Source organism: Mus caroli, chromosome 19, assembly GCF_900094665.2.
Source record: "Mus caroli chromosome 19, CAROLI_EIJ_v1.1, whole genome shotgun sequence".
NCBI lineage: Eukaryota > Metazoa > Chordata > Mammalia > Rodentia > Muridae > Mus > Mus caroli.
Genome location: NC_034588.1, coordinates 23,722,730 through 23,742,035, shown reverse-complemented (window position 1 = coordinate 23,742,035; position 19,306 = coordinate 23,722,730). Strand labels below are relative to the sequence as shown.

The 19,306-nt window shown below is 43.6% G+C and overlaps 1 protein-coding gene across 4 annotated transcripts in view; it reads right to left on the bottom strand.

The window, feature by feature from the left end:
• Smarca2 (SWI/SNF related, matrix associated, actin dependent regulator of chromatin, subfamily a, member 2) overlaps nt 1-19,306 on the bottom strand; it is a 170,702-nt gene that overhangs the window by 115,574 nt on the left and 35,822 nt on the right. For all 4 annotated transcript variants that reach the window (XM_021151582.2, XM_021151584.2, XM_029472470.1 and 1 more), the window contains exons 6-9: nt 13,101-13,227; nt 11,033-11,206; nt 8,644-8,817; nt 5,901-6,071 (exon numbers count right to left, since the gene is read on the bottom strand). In XM_021151582.2, coding sequence (XP_021007241.1) covers nt 5,901-6,071; nt 8,644-8,817; nt 11,033-11,206; nt 13,101-13,227 — 646 coding nt within the window. The remainder of the gene's footprint in view (nt 1-5,900; nt 6,072-8,643; nt 8,818-11,032; nt 11,207-13,100; nt 13,228-19,306) is intronic.

The window sequence follows — 19,306 nt, the reverse complement described above, 5'->3', positions numbered from 1 at the left end:
CTTGGTTTATTTTTACTGTCATTTAAGTGGGCCTCTGAGCATGGAGACAGGTGCTCAAACAGAAAAAAAAAAAAAAAAAAGCCCAGGAATATCAAATTAGCAAGCATTTGAACATTGCCTGGGTCCTGTCCTACAGAGAAAGCCAATTTGAACATTTGACTCCAGTAACTGGTAAAGCCAGCTAAACAGGACTTGGATTCAAACTGGTTTCCCCCATTTTCCACGATGAACTGATCAAATGAATCTAATTGCTGAGGCAGAGTGCTCCCAGCTCTCCAGACAGCCCTCACACCCACGTGTGCAAACCTGAGTAAGCAGCTTTCTGATACCTATGGAGCCTTGGAAGGAAAAGCTGCACTAAACCATGGACTCTTTAGGAAAACAGAAGAGATCAAATAACCGGAAGACGCAGTGAGCAACTTGAATTTACAACAAACGTTTCAATGGCATTTTTATTTATCCTACCAGCTGGCTTTTGGCGGTTGTGTTTAATATCTAAAAAGGTTAAAAATCACATTTCCAATCACTGTATTGAATAATACACCATGACAGGAAAGTTCTCCCTTCGATGTATAAGAGCCTTGAGCTGTACTTATAAAAGTGGATGGGAGGTAGGTGGGAGGGAAGGGAAAGTGAACAAAAAGGCTTTAAAAATAGATTATATTGAGGCCACTCAGACTCAGAAAGGTGAAAACTGCCACATTTTCTCTCATACTGAGATTCTTCCTTCTAACAGGAATGAAGACCGGGTAAATACAGGGGAGAGAGCTGGGCTAGACCATGAAACTACATAGTTGGAAAGAGAAGGACAAAAGGCCCTGAGGACAGACACAGAGTGTAAAAGAAACATATACTGCATAGAAACACAAGAGGGTTGGGGAGCCAAGCAAGGAGAAGAATGGCAGGAGAAAAACAGGGACCAGGGAGAAACAAGACCAAATCTCGCATGAGAAACACCATAAGTCTAATGTTCCATCCATCTGTAAACAATAAAACAAGATAAGCCAAGCCCGCCATGAAAGTGCCGCCTGGCAGCGCTGTGCATGGGCTAAGCGCACGCCCATTAATCTCATGGGTTTCCAAGACACATCAAAAGCCTAAACCCAACCATGCATTTCTACCAGTAAACATCTTGAGAGGCTAGAGGGATGGCTTTATATTTCATTCTTGCTAGCCATCAAATAGTTCTAGATGTTGAAGCAAGACAACTAGACTAAGCGCCCTGAGCCTCTGGCAAGAGCTCCTAGCCACAGCTTTCGCAAACACCACGCCTAAAGCACCAGGAGAAATTATCACCAGAAAGCTGAAAATCCCCTCTGTGGGAGCAGGGGCTACCAAAATAATAAATCCCCCCATCCTTTCTACACGTCCTGACAGCCAAAGACCCTACCAATGCCCTAGAAGATTTCCTCCTACACACAACCGAACCTCAGTTAGGGGAAAAAAAAAAATAGCTGGCCCTGCTGGTCCCTGCTGGCAATCCTAGCACTTAGTAGTTAAAAATCAACACCATTCCTGGTTATCTCGAGGACAGCCTGGACCACATGTGACCTTGTTATTTTAAAAAAAGAAGATAAACAGAAAAAGAAATAAATGATCAATGTATCCAACATTAGGAAATCCGCAATCAAGATAAAAATGGACTTTAAAAAGTGTGTGTGTCTGTGTGCCACGGCACACATGTGGAGGTCAGAGGACAATCTACAGGAACCAGTTCTCTCCTTCCACCATGTGGATGCTGGATATCAAACTTGGATCAGTCTTCCCGCTTGGAGGCAAGGGCCTTAACCTGCTGAGCCATCCCCCGAGCCTTGTTTTCAAAATCAAACAATCAGATGGAGAAACCACAAGTATTTCAACATCTTTCTACCCATTTATCACAAAATTGCTTGATGTAGCAACTAACATTTACCGAGTATTACTGTGGGCCAGTGAGTACTCCAAATGCTTTAGATAAATTTCCTACGTAACCCTCACATCAGACCTGGAGGGCAGAAAGTATTTCCAGCCCTTTGTCCTGCTTAGCTTTGACTGACTACTTGACATAACTTAGCTGGGAAGAGGGGGTCTCAGTTGAGGGACTGTGCAGACCAGACTGAGGCCACTATCTGTGAGAGACTTTCTTGACTGATGTGGGAAGGCCTAGCCCACTGCAGGAGCTGCCATCCCTAGGCAGGGGTGGGACTGGGCTATGTAAGCAAGCTGGCTGAGTGTGAGCCAATGAATGTGAGGACAGGCGTCCCTCCTCAGTCTGTGCCTCCAGTCTCATGCTTAGAGTGTCTGCCCTAATTTCCTTCAACCGTGGAGTGTCACCTGGATGTGTAAGCTGAAAGAATCCTTCCCTCCCCTAAGCTGTATTTGCTCATGTATTTGGTGTTCATCACAGCAACAGGGATCAAACCAGAACCAACCCTATCAGTGGATAAGGGACAGAACAACCTATAATACATCTTTTAATGACACACCCTATAAGAGACTGATGGCAAATTAGTATGCAAATATTTTCTTATGCAGCTCTGACTGTTAAAGGCTGCATGTTATCACCACAAGGACAGTCCTATGTGCAAACCTGTTTGTATAAGCTTGTTAGTTTTATCTGCCCCCTTCCCCTCCCCCACTCTGTAGCCACTTGTAGACATCTGAGAACACCTTGGTGGGACAGAAAGATCAAGGTCATACTGAATGCTCAAGGCAGCCTTCACCCTGAAACACAGGGCTTGCCTTCACTTAACACACTAGCTCAATATTTAAAACTTATTTCTCCTCTGACCTGTTTAAGTACAGACATAGGTTTGACTTTTTATCCTCTTCCATTTCAAGGCCAGTGAAGAAAGACCGGGCTGAGAATGAGAAGATTCGAAGTAATTTATAAAGATGCACTGCATAGAAATGCACCAAATGGGGAAGAGAATTGAATTAACAAGGTCAAGACAGGTTACAGGAACCAACCCTACTATCCACGAGCAACACTAAACAACACATTCTCCAAGAACAGCAAAGGCTCTGCTATGCCGGGTGATTAAAATAGAAAGAATAGAAGGAAAAAAAAAAACAAACAACTCTATACTAGTTTAACACTGAAAGTAGAGTAATCCTTATCCAATCAAGCCTCAAGGCCAGGGGTGCTCTCCTTTCTTTGCCTACATCTTTACTGCAACCAGCTCAGGGCTATTATTTCACTGAGTAATGAAGGTTTACTTGAAATAAGGAATGCACTGATGCCTTCATTTTCAAGACTGTAAACAGGGACAGTATTATCTGAGGCTATGGGGAAAACACTGTCGGGTGGGGGTGCACAGTCTGCAGCTTACAATGGGGAGACACTTGGAACATACAGTCTGCAGCTTATAGTGAGCAGATGCTGGCTCGGGCACAGTCTGCAGCATAAAGTACTGATACTCCCTCCACCTCAGAGAAGCTGGAACAGGTGACTCTCAATCGTTCCCAGTGATGGAGCGGGGAACTACAGGTAGCACCAAGGGTCAAATAACCAGCTCTTAAATGTTTCGCCTTCCTTGGTAGTTCAATAAAGAAACATCTGGAACTGGCTACTTTATGCTGAGTGGTCTTAAAGCCCAGTGAAAGAAACAGAGTCCAGGAAGGATGAGGAAGAACCTGCCTCTTCTCATTCTTTCCCTTCCCTTCCCTTCCCTTCCCTTCCCTTCCCTTCCCTTCCCTTCCCTTCCCCCACTTATGCATCCCACTTCCCTTGGAGTGATGGTTTAGAAAGGAAACAAAGTCCCATCTCCTTCCTTAGTCTCACTAAAGGCAAGGAGGATTGGGTGCTGGCTGTCCTAAGAGCATGCACGTAGTTGGCTGGAAATAAGCATTCTTCACATTAATCATGGAACAGACATCAGGAGGGTGCTCAGAGCTCTCTGTGGACAACTACTGCTCTGCTATCAAGATATTTCTCTGCTGCCAGGTTACTGGGTCTCACCTCCTGTTGGACTTCCAGTTTTCCTTATCATTCACCACAGCTAAAGTTATTACTTTAGGTACATGTTTAATTAACGTCTGTATCGCTTCTCTCTTCGCTAGCACACTCCCAAGGCTCCTAAGTGCCGGTAAATGGCCCCATGCAATAGAAAGGAGGACTATGTGCAAGGAGCACACCGTCCCATCTGCAGGTCTGACAGAACAAGCAGAACCCTGAGAAAAATGGCAACAGAGCCCTGTTCTGCACAGAGCAAAGCAAAGATGCAGGCATCACTGTCAACAGGCCATCACTGCTTTCTTTGCCTGTGGTGACGTGACTATCTGATTCCACAGCAGGAATCTATTAATTATAAACTAGAAGCTCTAATCTGGGCCATTAGCTTTTAATCACAAGGAGATAGAAGGAACTCTAATGCTGAACGCACTCACTAACAGTGACAACCTCTGCTGAACACAGCCCCAGACCCGGGAACACTGGAACTGTCCTGGGATTGGGGGTCTGCGTCTGGAACACCCCGGCACTGTATCTCTTTGCCTGTGTGCCCTTTTGCCGGCTCTGAAAGTTCTCCTTCAAAATCATGAGTTGGGAGCTGGAGTTCCGAGAGGTCTATAACGCTACACTTGACAAGAAAATGAGATCCTCCTCAGCGACAAAAACGGCTAAATCCAAACACAGAGTCATCCCTCCCCCAGCTTCACAATAAGATGAGCTATCGCATATGAAGAAAATCAGGTACAAGAAGGCTCCTTCTCCATCACACATTCCTCCCTCTTAATTATAAAACAGGTATGAGAATTCGCAAGCCATGAAATTAATTATTTTTTTTTCTGAAAAAAAAAAAAAAAAAAAACCATTCCATTCAATTATTCAGTGCGGAGAGTGGATGATTAAATGCTCCGAACCCTCCATTTTCACAGTTCTAATGAATGTTTTCTGTGGATGTTTGTACCTGGCCTAATCAGACGTGCTTAGGAAAACAAACGCAGCCGCCTGTGCCTCAGTATCCACCACCAGGCAAAGGTTCCAGGAGACCCAAGTCTCAGGAGACCAAAATCTAAAGATGCGCAGGTTTCTTGGGCAAATGTCACAGTGTCCCCTCGTGACCTCCCTGGGTTCTCCCGCATACTTTAGTTACCTCTTGATCCCTTATGCCACGCATGCAACCTAAATGCCGTGTCGTCAGGCCACCTGGAGTGCAGCACCAGGAAAGTGCCTGCGCATTGTCAACATAGAGAATACATCTTTCACTTAGGACGCTGAACCCTCTATCTGTGGGGTGCTGACTGGACATTCCAAAGTCCAAGGAAATCCAGATTTTTCTGTCCCACGTTCAGCAACTTATTGAATGGAGACATGGTATCTGCAGGGCAGAGATGCTCCGTTTTGTCCTTCAACTTCTTATGATAAGTAGGCTTTATTTGACACAAGATTGTTTTTTTCCTCTATAACTGGTAAAACTTGTATTAATAAGCTTAACTTACTGTGTGACACCAGGACAGGACAACTGAATGACAATGTCCATCATTTTCATCTGTCCAAACAAACTAAAATATCTGTCCAGAGCATCCCAAGGATTTCTTGTCTGCCTTTCCTTGGCTTGCTCCTGTAGGTACACTGCATTTCTTGTTTAATTTTCACTCCATTTTCTTAACTCAGTCGTCCCTGTCACACTGGCATGAAACCTATATAGATGCTTATTTGTGCCTGTATTCCTTTTTCTCCTCCTGCCTGTGCATACTTGGCTTGAAATATCACAATGCATTGAACAGCAGAAATACAGACTATGCACTACCTCATTGCAATAATCTCTTTATACCCTCATCTCTAATACATCATCTACTTTTACACCATGCTAATCTAGGTGACTACCGAAAGACAGCAATAGACACCCTCCCATTAGTCAGAACTGGCTTTTTTATCAGAGAACAGTATTCATCTAAAACCAGTCTTTGGAGCTCACCTTCTTCCTCCTCCTCCTCTTCTTCTTCTCTTTGGCTGCTTGGGCCTGCTTGTGCTCCCAAACCAGGTTGGTCAGATTGGCGACATACTCATCGGTCTGCTGCAATAGGTAGGCGAGGCGTCTGTCTTTCTTTTGGTCAATAAGCTTCCGGTAGCCCTCTTCATCTTCAGCCTGATTGGGAAGAGGAGGACAACAGCATGATGACCGATGCTCACAGCTGCACCTCACATGCCTCTCTCTGTCCACAACCTGAATATGGTAGTGTCTGGGGACAACAGACCATGAGCCAGGCTGCAAGAGCTCCCCTACCAGTGGCGCCTGCAATGTGGCAAATATAGATGAGCAACACCTTGGGCCTGTGACTCTAAAGTCTGTAGCACAATTATTGCACAAAGACCCACTAGTGTGTTTGATACGACTAAGCCCCACTGTGTATGTGTGATATGGCTAAGCCCCACTGGGTGTGTGACATAACTAAGCACTTTGCGTTAATTCTGTGCTTCTTTGAACTGTTCAGAATTAGCGCAAAAATTGCAGCACTGAGTCACAAGCCTCCGTGACTGGAGATGACGGTCACTTAGCTCCCGAAATCTGGTACTCTTGAGTACTAAAACAAACCCCATTACTACCACCTCAACCTCCCATTAAGCAATATCATGAGATCAAATGGGAGAAAACTCGTGATGTCCTCTGAGCCGCCTAGAGAGCAACATCTTTTAAACACGTCCCAATGAGAGAACATCCCAAAGTGTTTTTTCTAGGATGCCTGAATAAAAGGAGAACACCCAATAGTCTCTAAGAGGTTGCGCTATCCCAGAAGAACTCGGAGACTCAGCTGTGGGGTGTCAGTCCAGCACGTGCGGGAGCGACAGCGGCTTCATCACTCAGTGTAGCTGCTGTCTGCACCATGAATGAGCGTGAACTCAAATGCTATTATAACTCTAATTGCTTTTGGATATGGTTGATCTCACTTGAAGAAAGAGTGATAAAAAACTTCAGTTTCTCTATTATCTGTATATTCCATCATTTAATTGCAAAAATTAATGATTTGCAAATGCCTAATCATTAGTGTCAAACCAATCTGTTGCCGGAGTTCTAATACAGTTTTCCTTCAGCTGAATCAGACAAATTTGCCTGTTGACTGCTCCGTTTCCTGCACAAGAGTCCCCCCTCACTAGGGAAAGGACTTGACAGTATTCTCCAATACAGAAATGGGAAAAAAGGATGGGAAATAGTAAGACTTTGGAATACCTCAAATGGTGGTTACTGTCTGGAACCCCTGAATTAATGAAATAAAACATCAACTAGGATCCTGACAAGAAAGAGAGTGTCTTTAGGATTTCTAGAACTGTATTTATGAGTGAGGTTTATTCTTACCCACTCAGAAATTCTGTTTCACACAGAGCTTTGGATAGCTTAGCACCTGTACAGATTTGTTGTTTTTCTAAATTTCATGGCTTGCTTTGTCCAATTCCAGAAACAAATGGTCAATAAAACACAACACTCAGGCTGGTGACATTAACCCACTTGTTCTGCATCTGTATATCCACTAAAATCAAACTGTGCAAAAGGAATGGTGCCAAGCATGCCTTGGGACAACAGAGCTGGCACCCAAAACCCTTTCAAATCAACTTAAAAGTCAGTTTTAACATTCAAGAGTAACTTAGTAAATTTACACAATTATTAAAATTATGAATGTCAAGTTGGGGGAGGGGAGAGAATGAATATGTATCTTGGATTCAAAGACATGACCTTGTGATCTAGCCATTCAAAAAAATCTTAGCCACTGTACTGGCTTGTTTTGTGTCAACTTGACACAGCTGGAGTTATCACAGAGAAAGGAGCTTCAGTTGAGGAAATGCCTCCATGAGATCCAACTGTAAGGCATTTTCTCAATTAGTGATCAAGGGGGAAAGGCCCCTTGTGGGTGGGACCATTTCTGGGCTGGTAGTCTTGGGTTCTATAAGAGAGCAGGCTGAGCAAGCCAGAGCAAGCAAGCCAGTAGAGAACATCCCTCCATGGCCTCTGCATCAGCTCCTGCCTCCTGACCTGCTTGAGTTGCAGTCCTGACTTCCTTGGTGATGAACAACAGTATGGAAGTGTAAGCTGAATAAACCCTTTCCTCCCCAATTTGCTTCTTGGTCATGATGTTTGTGCAGGAATAGAAACCCTGACTAAGACAGCCACCCATCCCAAAACATATCTTCAGATTGGTTCAATGGACTGCATGTGCCATTCTTCCAGATGTGATCATCAAACTCCTGCAAGTCACAGCATGTACCTTTCCATGAGAGGCTATGCAAGTGGATAATGATGGTAGCCTGGGGTACAAAACTTCTATGCTTATGTGCTTATGTGTAACCATGGATCATTAGATGTATTGTACAGAAAAGACAAAACATTCTTACTCCTCCCTCCAGAGGTTCAGACATCTGTGAATGTGTGTGTGTGTGTGTGTGTGAATGATGATATAATATATATGTATGTGTGTGTGTGTATATATATGACTATCCACACAACTGATGAAGCAGCAGACACTGACATCATTCAATATCATATATATGTGTGTGAATGAATAAATATATATGTATGTAAATGTACATATACATGTATATATATGTATATACATATGTATGTGTTTGTCAAAAGCAGCTTCCCTTCCTGGTCTTAATGCCTTGTGTCCCATTTTCAATGGGAAAGATGCAAGCAGGGTATCTTCTCGATCTCATATGGGGCCCCTTACCATCAGCCTCCGCATTCTCTCCTTCTCGATCCGCTCTGTCTCCTTCTTCTGCTCCCTTTCTGTGTTAGCATGCCAAGTCGCCACTGCTTTGGAGAGCTTCTGGATCTTCCCAGCCACAGACCGGTGATATTCCTTAAAATCTTTTGCATGTTGCAAAATACTGTTCAGGTATTCCTAAAGGATACACAAGAGAGAGAAAGGGATGCTTTAAGTACACTCTCCAGTGACATATCCACACGCCCAGTGGTGAGATGATGCAGTGTACCCTGGCATCATTCAAAGACCGCAATCTACTGATGATGTGGGCCCTGCCTAGAGCCTCTGCAGTACAGGTTGTGGGCTGTAGGCTAGGATGACTGACTGTAAGCCTAGAAAACAGTGGCTGCCTTCACTCCCTGAAGTGGATGGACAAAATTGGGAAAAGCAAAGACTGACAGGGCTATGGGCTAAGGGGGAAGAAAGACTTTCCTCGTCTGTATATTGTAAGCTAGGGAAGAGACACTGCCTTCACCACCAGGGTGTGGTCATCTGAACCGGAAAGAGCAAGACAAAAGATGACCTACAAAAACATCTATGAAAAAATTTACAATACATTCTTCTGTCACCCTGAAATAAACATGAGGGTTTTGGGCATTTCCAGTGAAAACCGCATTTCTTCTGCTCTAACTTAAATTTAGAACTGTGATGCAAAATAAGTTTTTACAAAGCTGAACTCTCCATATGCAATCCAAATTCACTTTTTACAAGGAAGGGAGCATTCATACCCTACTTACACTAAAATCTGTAATTTTTTTTTCAAAAGGAAACTAAGGCACTAAATTAAGCACAATAAAACAATCCTGAGACAAAATCAAATCCTACATCAAAAATTTTTAATGTCCTAGAAAGGAATGCTTTTGAATATCTGCCCCGTGACTCCTCCAACTGGGCCCTTCAAAGAGTACAAAACAATATATAAAAATAACTTCCTGCTGGGGGCAGGAAAAATGGCTCAGCACTTAGGTGCATGTGTTCATCTTATAGAAATCCCAGGTTCGATTCCCAGCACTGACACTGTTGATCAAAACCATCTGTAACTCCAGTTCCAGGGGTACCCAGGCTTATTCTGGCCTCGGGGGCATAAAACCATATGGGCAAGCAAAACAGCAAAATCACTTTCTAACTTTGTTTCCCTTTTCCAAATCATCTTTCCCCAGAATTTTGCTCTAGAAGACTCACTCATGGCCAACTTAGTCATTAGCTTCCCATAGAATTCTGGGTGACATATCTGTCATGGGCTAAAGATGACCCTAGTTTAGTGGTTCCCAACTTTCCTAATGTTATGACCCTTTAATACAGTCCCTCATGTTGTGGTGACCCCCAATCATACAATTATTTGCATTGCTACTTTATAACTGTAATTTTGCTACTGTTATGAATTGTAATATAAAAATCTGTATTTTCTGATGGTTTTAGGCAAGTTCTATAAAAGGATCATTTGACCCCCACAGGGGTTGAAAGACATTACCCCAGTTCATAAGCTGATGCCCCTCACATAATATGATCAGAAGTAGATGGAAGAGAAAGAGAACCCATAGAGCTTTCTTCTTTCTGTCTCCTGCCTTGTGAAAACACAAGAAGTTGGCCACCTGCAGCCTGGAAGGAGGCATTACCCTCAAGGTGACCATGTTGCTGTGCAGACTTGGCCTTCCAGCCTCCAGATCTCCGGAGAAACAGACTGCTATTGTTGATGAACTACACGGTCTGGTATTTTGTGAGAGCAGCCTCCACTGACTACAACTGATTGGGTTTCAAGAAAGCTGGGTCCTCAGCCTTATCTTGCTACAGCCCGTGGGCAGGTCACTTCTGTCTTGTCTTGACCTAATGTGACACTAACTAGAGTCATTTGGTGAGAAGGGAACCTCAGTTAAGGAACTACCTCCCGCTGGCCAGGGAACATGTTTGTGGGGCATTTTCTTGATGGATGTGAGAGAACCCAACTCACTGTGGGTGGGGTCACCTGGGCAGGTGGGCCTGGTTTGTGGAAGAGAGCAAATAAGAAAGTTCTAGAGACAGCCAGCCATCCAGTAAGCAGTGTTCTTCTGTGGTCCCTACTTCTGATCCTGCCATGGCTTCCCCCAAAGATGCACCATAACCTGCAAGTCAGATAAACCCTTGCCTCCCCAGGTTGTTTTGTCAGTGTTTTCACAGCAACTAAAAGCCAAGTAGGGTACTTTCCTATCCCTACATGATACATCTGTAGTATATAAATTCCAAATCACCTTTCTGTTCTATGATCCACCCCCACCACTCCCTCACCTCCCTGCGCCAACTTTGCAAACATCCCGGCCCTGACCACTGACCCTACGGTCCACCTCTGACCCAGAAGAACCGGCAAAGGTTGAAGGACCTGGTGTTTCTGCCGGCGTTTCCTCTCCTGTTCTATCTTCTGCTGCTTCTCCAGTTTCTCTGTCATGCGTGCCTCGCGCAGGGTCTGGCGCTTGCTCCGCTTGTAGGCTTTGGAGTTGAGGGCCGTCTCCAGGGTGGTGTCCCTTCGCATGCAGGCCACCACCTCCTGTCTCAGCTATCAGGAAGAGAATAGTGGTTAAAGAATCCTCCAAACACAAGCCAGACCCTGAGCCCTCTGAGCTCCTGGAGTTTCAACTCAATGGAACAGAAGGAGGATTTTCATGCAAGTTTCTCAATCCAATTGCAAGTTGGTCAATTACAAAAAGCAAGAAATGGAAATTGGAGCAATTTTACATGGTAATTTTTTAAGGACGGTATAAATCTTCTTACACATAATTCACATAAAAAACCAATTATACAATTGTAACAGTAAAAAAAATAATAAGGATGCTATCTAGGTTTGAAATAAAGTTATTCACTCTGTTTAATTATTGTAATGGCAATGCTTAGTCAATAAACCTTTTAATTTTTTTTAACTGTCATATTATCATTCTGTTGCTGATCTACAAGAAGAACAAGAGAGTTGCTGTCCATTCATGTTCTAAGTAACAACAGTAACTCCAACAATGTAGATTCACAGCTTCAAAGAAATCATAAAAATACACGTCTGGGTTTTCTTCCTCTCCAAAAATGATATTCTTTAGTATTAAAATTTTATATTGTGCTATGGACTTGTTTTAGATTATAGTCATATAACAATGTGACGATATTACATATTATATGCTGGTAGACAGTGGGCACTTGGAGGGCTCTACCTTAAATTGAACCTGAAATTAGTATCAGTCACATCAATCCAGGAAACTTTGTAGATAACAGATTTTCCAGGAAACTTTGTAGATAATAGATAATATCAAACAAAAGACAAGGACCAGCAGAATTTGAGGAGAGAGACTCATGTCTCAAAATTGAGAACTCGTGCCACTAATATTCATTTCGCCACTAATATTCATTTCCTAAACCTGTGTCCAAAATTTTATTCGCTTCTGTAAAAAACTTTCCTCTAATTAAGAAGCAATGGAACCTGGAGGCTTTCTCTTTTCCTCCTCCATTTTAAATGAAACCTGATTTCTGCTCTCTCAAAACCCTAGCCAGGTAGCCCCTAGACACCAGATGCGCCCCCTCCCCCCCATCATATGACATCCAGGAATTCAAATGTGAACTCCAGTTCAGAGATGGTAGCAAAAGAGGTGACCTTGTGATTTCAGTCAGATCCTCCAGCAGACAGAATTCAAAACCTCCAGACTGTGCTTACACAGTAACAGTTCATTCTGTATGTCCCATACCTTAGGACAACCCATCCGACAGAAGAGGGACTCCTTGTCCCCCTGGACTCAGACAGGCAATCTGTGGACGAGGGGCCTGCACACTTTGACAAAACTCAGCCAAGAGAAAATTAGCTCTACTTCATTCCATTACACACCTACTAATTTAGAAATCAGAATATAGATCACTATGCCAGATCTCAGTAGTAAGTTCTAGGAGACAGCGACTCCTTATTAGTCAACCTGTGACTCTGATGTGGCCGAGTGACCCCAAGTTAAGTTTTTTTTGAATAATTAAGGTAAAGACATTGGGGTTTTTCCCTTTGTTTGTTTCTATAAAAATGGGCTAGTGATTAGGAGCAAGACTGACTACCATATTTTCTGTTTCTGGAGTCATGGCTACCTTTGTGCATTTGGGTTTACCAGGAACACCATCTACCACCTCTGTGGTTTTCCTTAGAGTCACAAAGATGAAACACAGATCTTCCCAATCCGTTGTCATGGTTTTCATCCAGGGTACCAGAGTTCGATAACTGATTTTGTACGTTTCAGTGCATACAGAAGGGGAATAGAATAATGAGCAGTTCATACTCCTCCCTCTCAGCCGTGAGCTATCAGTCTGAAGATGTGCTAGCTCACTAAGCTTTATTACAAGATAAGGTAGACTTGAGGAAGCTCCCAGGTCACACCTTAGCAACAATCACATTGATTTCCTACGTCACGGGTTCACTGGGGAAAAGGTGTTACCTGACGCTGGAAGTTGAGTAAGCGAAGTGCTTTCAGCTCCACGGTTGCTTTGGTGCGTAAATCTGGTGGCAAGGAACCAGGCAGACTTTCCAGTTCTTGTATCCTATGAGCGATGCGAGCCTGAAGTCTAGAAGGAAATAAGAAAGAAGACAGGGGTGGGGCAGGTGGAGACCTGCATTACGATTTCTTCCTCTGTGATCAGCAATGCTTTAGGTTTGGGTTCATGGTAAATTATATTCCATATACAGACAGTCAACTTCTGATACCCAACTAGGTTTTCTTTTCTTTTAAAAGAAAAAAAAGTCTGCAATTATTTATTTATTGGAGGGGGGAATGTACATACCATAGTGCATGTATGGACACAAAAAGGACAGCTTATAAATATCAGTCCTCACATGCATTTTGGGATTCAAGACAAGGGCTGCCTTTACCTGCTCAGCTTCTCAATAGGGTTTTCAAAAGCTAATCAAGAAAGGGCCCCCTCTGAATTCCTGAAGGGAGATGCTTCATCCTACCTAACACACCCTGAACCTCTTTGTAGCTTCTCTCTAAGACATGGAAAAGGACTTCACACTACATAGAGGGGGAGATGGGGAGGGGATCAGAAGTCATAGAGAGATCAGGAGATCATAGAGAGAATGTAGAGGCAGTCTGGCTAGCTTCCTAACTCCCAGCCTGCCACTGAACAAGGCTGAGGCCACAGTTCTTCCTTCTATGCTGAGACAACAGTGACTCTAGTCGTGAAAGGGGGTGGGGTGGCAAGTGCAGTTTTAGGAGCTGAGGCCACAGAAGTCAGCCAGCTGAGACATTCCGAGAGCCCTGCCAACCACAACCACTTCCTCTGTGCAGTGCTTGTTTCAGGAAAGAAGACAAGCTGGGCATCTGCAAAAATCAGGGGCAGCAGTGAAGAGCATTTCCTGAGAAGGATGCTGGGGGGGTTCTCAGTTTAGACACCATCAAGAATAGAATTGCAAGTACTTCCTCCTGATGAAGACAGGCTACAGAATATAAGACATCTCTCCTTGGCCTCTGGCTGCTATGGCTTGGGCACACACAAATAGGTTTCAAGCCCTACTTTTAAAAATACACACCACTGAAATCTAGTTTTAGAATAAGCCCCTCCGTGGGTTTGGGATAAAACTGAGACTAGGATTGAAAGGAAAGAGATGCTAATAGAAGTAGTAATGAGTTAACCCAGTAAATGCTCTCAGCACTAAGTGCATTTAATGAGCAATTTTTAATTCCCAGCATACACACACACACACACACACACACACACACACACACACACGAGTACACAGGTGCATGTACATAAATGCTGGGGTGGCCCCATGTTACTAATGAGAAAGCTGAAGAGACATGTGGATATCACAGAGCTAGACATGGAGGAATCCAAAACCAAAACCTACATTTTACGGGTTATTGTTACCCGAGTGGTTTTCCCCATCTATCTATGTAGCCCCAGGTGTCCAAATAGGCAAAAGAAGTCACATCTAAACATTGAATATATGAAGAGAGATCAAAACACTTAGAGGGGAATAGAAGTAAACCTAAAACAAGTGTTTAACCTTTAGAGCCACTTTGCTTTATAGTCTTATTATCAAGGCCACATTAAAGGGAGTTAGCTATTAAGCGACGGAAGATGGCATCACCCATGACTGCATTTCGTTATCTCCTTGTTTCTAGACTCGGTAGGTTCTTTCCTTACTTGAGTATCCTAGAGCTGAAGCTTCCCCTGTTTTTCTGGTTTGCAATGGCACAGTGGGCCAGGCATCAAACTCGAGGAACAGTGGCTTCTTCCTCCATCTTCCAAAGGATAGGCTCTAGGAGGGAATGTGACCACAGGACACCTGGGGTGACTATGCTGAGACAAACCCTCACTGAACTGGGTGGGAAGTTGGAGGGAAGAGAAGTGAGGAAGCCAGGAGTGGAGGCTTATGGTACAGAGTGTGGGTGCTGGGGTGCTGCAGCAGGTAGGAGCTAAGGGTGCTCTTCTCCTTGTCGGGGCTGCTTCTCCAAAGGAGAAGTGATTTATTATTAGTGCATTTCAAGAGTTCTCTCTCTCTCTCTCTCTCTCTCTCTCTCTCTCTCTCTCTCAGAAAGGCATAAAGTACAAAGGACAAACTCAAGACAGGAGAGGGAGATTTTACAGCAAAATGATATGCGCTCATTGTGGTACTTGGGGTGGGTGGCAAACTTGTGAGGGTGGGGCGGCGTGGGAGAGGGGGTGACAGTCAACTCCTATCTCTGTTGTTGTGCTTAATAGAAATCTTCATTTTAAATAATGCTCCTCTCCTGGACAATTTCATCTCCCCGTCAATGAGATTCAGCAGGAAGTCTGATAAAGAGAGTCAGGATTCCAAACTTCCCAAAACAACAGCAAGATGTAATCCTGCCTGACTGCAGGAGGCTCATTTAGTGTCCTCACGAGCACAGAAGATTGAAGCAGAATTAGGTCACTCAGGTTTTTCATACAGACTGAAGAGTAAATCAAGAGAGGTTACTGTTCTGCCAAGGAAAAGAGTTCCATTAAAGGCAACAGATATTTGTTCAAGTCCAGGGGAGAAGTTTATGATTCCCGTAGGAGAGTTATTTGAACAGAAAATGACACTGGTACATTTTGTCCCTTCAAGGAGCTGAGTGACACTTTACAGAGCGAGGCTGAGAGAAAGGGAACATGTGTGACTTTGGTGGCTCTTCTGGCACAGTGGCTATTGGTGATTCCTAAAAAGGAGTTTCCAGGGTTATGATGGCAGTGAGGGCAAGACAAGGACACACACACACACACACACACAAGGCAAGACAAGGAAATACACACACAGGAAACACACACACACACACACAAGGCAAGACAAGGAAACACACACACACACACAAGGCAAGACAAGGAAACACACACACAAGGCAAGACAAAGAAACACACACACACACACAGAAGGCAAGACAAGGAAACACACACACACACACAAGGCAAGACAAGGAAACACACACACACAAGGCAAGACAAGGAAACACACACACACACACACACACACAGGGCCAGACAAGGAAACACACACACACACAAGGCAAGACAAGGAAACACACACACACAAGGCAAGACAAGGAAACACACACAAGGCAAGACAAGGAAAAAAAACACACACACACACAGGGCCAGACAAGGAAGCACACACACATGCACACACACATGCAACACATGCATGCACACATCTCCTGACCTGTTTCCATACTCACTTCCCTTTTGAGACCAGAGGCCTGATGTAATTCAAAACTGCCTTTCTCAAATAAACCCTTCTAAGGGTAACACGCATCCTCCATGCGAACATTTGTTTTCACAGACCTAGTTGACACGTCAGTGCATAAGCTCCTGAAGTACTCTTTGATCGAATGTGGAAGGGAATGAAGTTGGCTATAGTTAGAGTCAAGAACTCAAGCCCCAAAAGGGAGGAGGGAGGGGTAAGGGGCTAGTGCAGCAGGCAAGACTGTCTGACACCAAAGAAAGAATACATTTCCATTAAAAATGATGAGAGAGTCGAAAGGAAATGATCCAAAATAAAGGGGAGATAAATGTTTCAAGGCCAGGGCTTTTAGAGATCTGAGGCCAAGCAGAGTGTGCACAGGCAGAAACTCACTTAGGCTGTAAAACAACAACAACAACAACAACAACAACAACAACAACAACAAAGATTCTGAGTTTATGGCAAACCAGGAAGAGCAGCCAACTAATAATTCCCTTCCAATTTTTGCAGACAAGGACTGTAGCCAATGAAATGAACATCTGTTGTGGGGTTTCTGTTGCATGATATTTTGCTTTGTCAGAGTCCATGAAATCCCAAAAGAGAACTGTTAGGACCTGACTCAAATCCTTAGCCAGGTGAGAGGGTCGTAGAGGCCAGGCAGAGTCTACGGATCAGGCAGAAGTCTGGTGAGCTAGCCCATCAAAGGGAACAGGAGAGAAAGATTCTCATAACTGCCTTTTATGAGTATGTAAGGGACTTAATGTAACCCCTTCGATGATAAACCTAATCTCTGAGGTTGAACAATGTGTCTTTATACAGGCAGAAGTCAACTATTGTTCCATGACTAAACAAGATAAGGCATGCCCCTGAAAAGCTGCCAGCACAAGTTCACTCTTTCCCAGATGGCCATGGGGAGATTTAGGCCAAAGGTCCCACCAGGTTTTTGGCAACCCCCAAACCACACAACTTCAGCTATACCAAGGTGGGCACATTTATCAAATAGTAACAATATGAAAAAACAACTTTTCAGCTACAGTCTGATAGGCACTTGATTTAGAGTTGGTTTGGTTTTTGAGACAGGGTCTCACCACGTACCCTAAACTGGCCTTGGTTTCATGATGTTCCTGCCACAGATTTCCATATGCTGAGATCAGAGGCATGCATCACCCTGTACCACAGTTTAAAGAATACTAGTAGATGTCAAGATAGGAGAATGGGGTTAGTGAAATGGCTCAGTTGCTACCAAATTTACAACCCTGTGCTTAATCTCCAGAAACCATATAACGGAAGGAAAATAAAAAACAACTACTCCCACAGGTTGCTGTCTGACTTCCACATCTGTGAAGTAGCTCAGATGTGCTATAAATAAAAAACAAACAAACAAACAAACAAATATGTGAATAGATGCAATAAAATTTAATTAAGAAGATCATATAGGTTACAACCATTTTATACATTGAAATAGACAAATAGTACTATTTAATACTTTGGAAGACAATCCATTCAAACTCACACTTTTTAAAATGGCATTAAAATGAGATTATAGGAGAGCCCTGTCATTAAAATCCTAGCAACAATGACAAAACAGGTTTAGGAGTCCACAAAGCAGCTTATCCAAACACATGTGCACATTCATGCACTTATGTACCCATGGACACATACATACACACACATGCACACATACACAAGGCTGAGAAAGAGAAAAAGGGCCAGTGTTACGTAAAATGTCTCGGTACAGTGAATGTCTTCTGAGGGTAAACTGCATGAGCTGGCAAAGCTTCTGGCATCTTTGCCCCTTCTGGGCAGGGCGAAAGCATGATCGATTTTAGGCAAGTTAGAATTTCAGGATAACCACATAACTCTGGTCTTTCTTATAACTGACCACGAGCACTACCCCAGCAACTACTTAATGCCTTCTTTTATTCAACAGAAAGAAGATGTTGCATCTGATGAGATTTTCTGCCCTGGGTATCCTCATGTTTGACTTTATGATACACTAGTTCTTATCCAAAACACTGTGCCTGTCAACGGTGATGAATACCTGGCCCTGATGCCCAGGAAGCACAATGACAAGCTGGGAACGACAGAAGAAATGCTCCCAGTGATAACCACCAACAGAAATGAGAAAATGAAGTCATGTTCCCACTCAAAGGGTGACCTACATCTAATACCTGGTTGCTGGGATGTCTCCGAAACCAGTGATGTTTTACTTAGTTCATAACAAGCTACATGCCTTTTAATAAAGATTAAGACAACACTTTTAAAGAGAACCCAAACACTGCTTCCTGGCTAACATTCTCTGTTAGTTTTTCCCATCTACTTTGCATTTACTTCAAGTAACACTGGGAAAATGGCAGACACCAATATTACTGAAAGCTTACAGAACGCATTACCTTTCCCAACTCTATGAGAAAAGACTATAATATTTTTAACATAGAAGTCACAAAGAAATGATGTAACCTGCCCAAGACCACAGAGCTGTTCTTGACAGAGCACGCTTCCAGGCAGGCCGCAGAAATCAAAGCCTCAGTTTTGCTTCATCTTAGCTCTTGCTGCACCCACTTTTTCATGGTTGCTAACCACTGACCTGAAGGGCCGGATAAGTGACACCCGTGGGCCAAATCTTGTCCCCAGTTGCTTTTCTAAATAAAGTTTTGCTGGAACAGAGCTAAGACGCCACGGGTCTATTGGTGTTTTCCCACAAAGAGGACGGGGCTGACTATCTGTGTCTAAGACATATGGCCCTGTAAAACATTAGATGTTTCCCATCTGGTCCTTTACAGAAAAAGTTTGCCAATGCCTAATTTAGATACAACTGTGCCAAATCAGGTGACTATTGCCTGGATTCCAAGTTTAACTAAGGTTCCCGTTTGAAGACAGATACCTAAGGCTGATCCCTAAACCTGGGCCAAGCTCTAGACTAAAACATGAGCAAATTAAAACACAGAACACATTGGGCCGAGC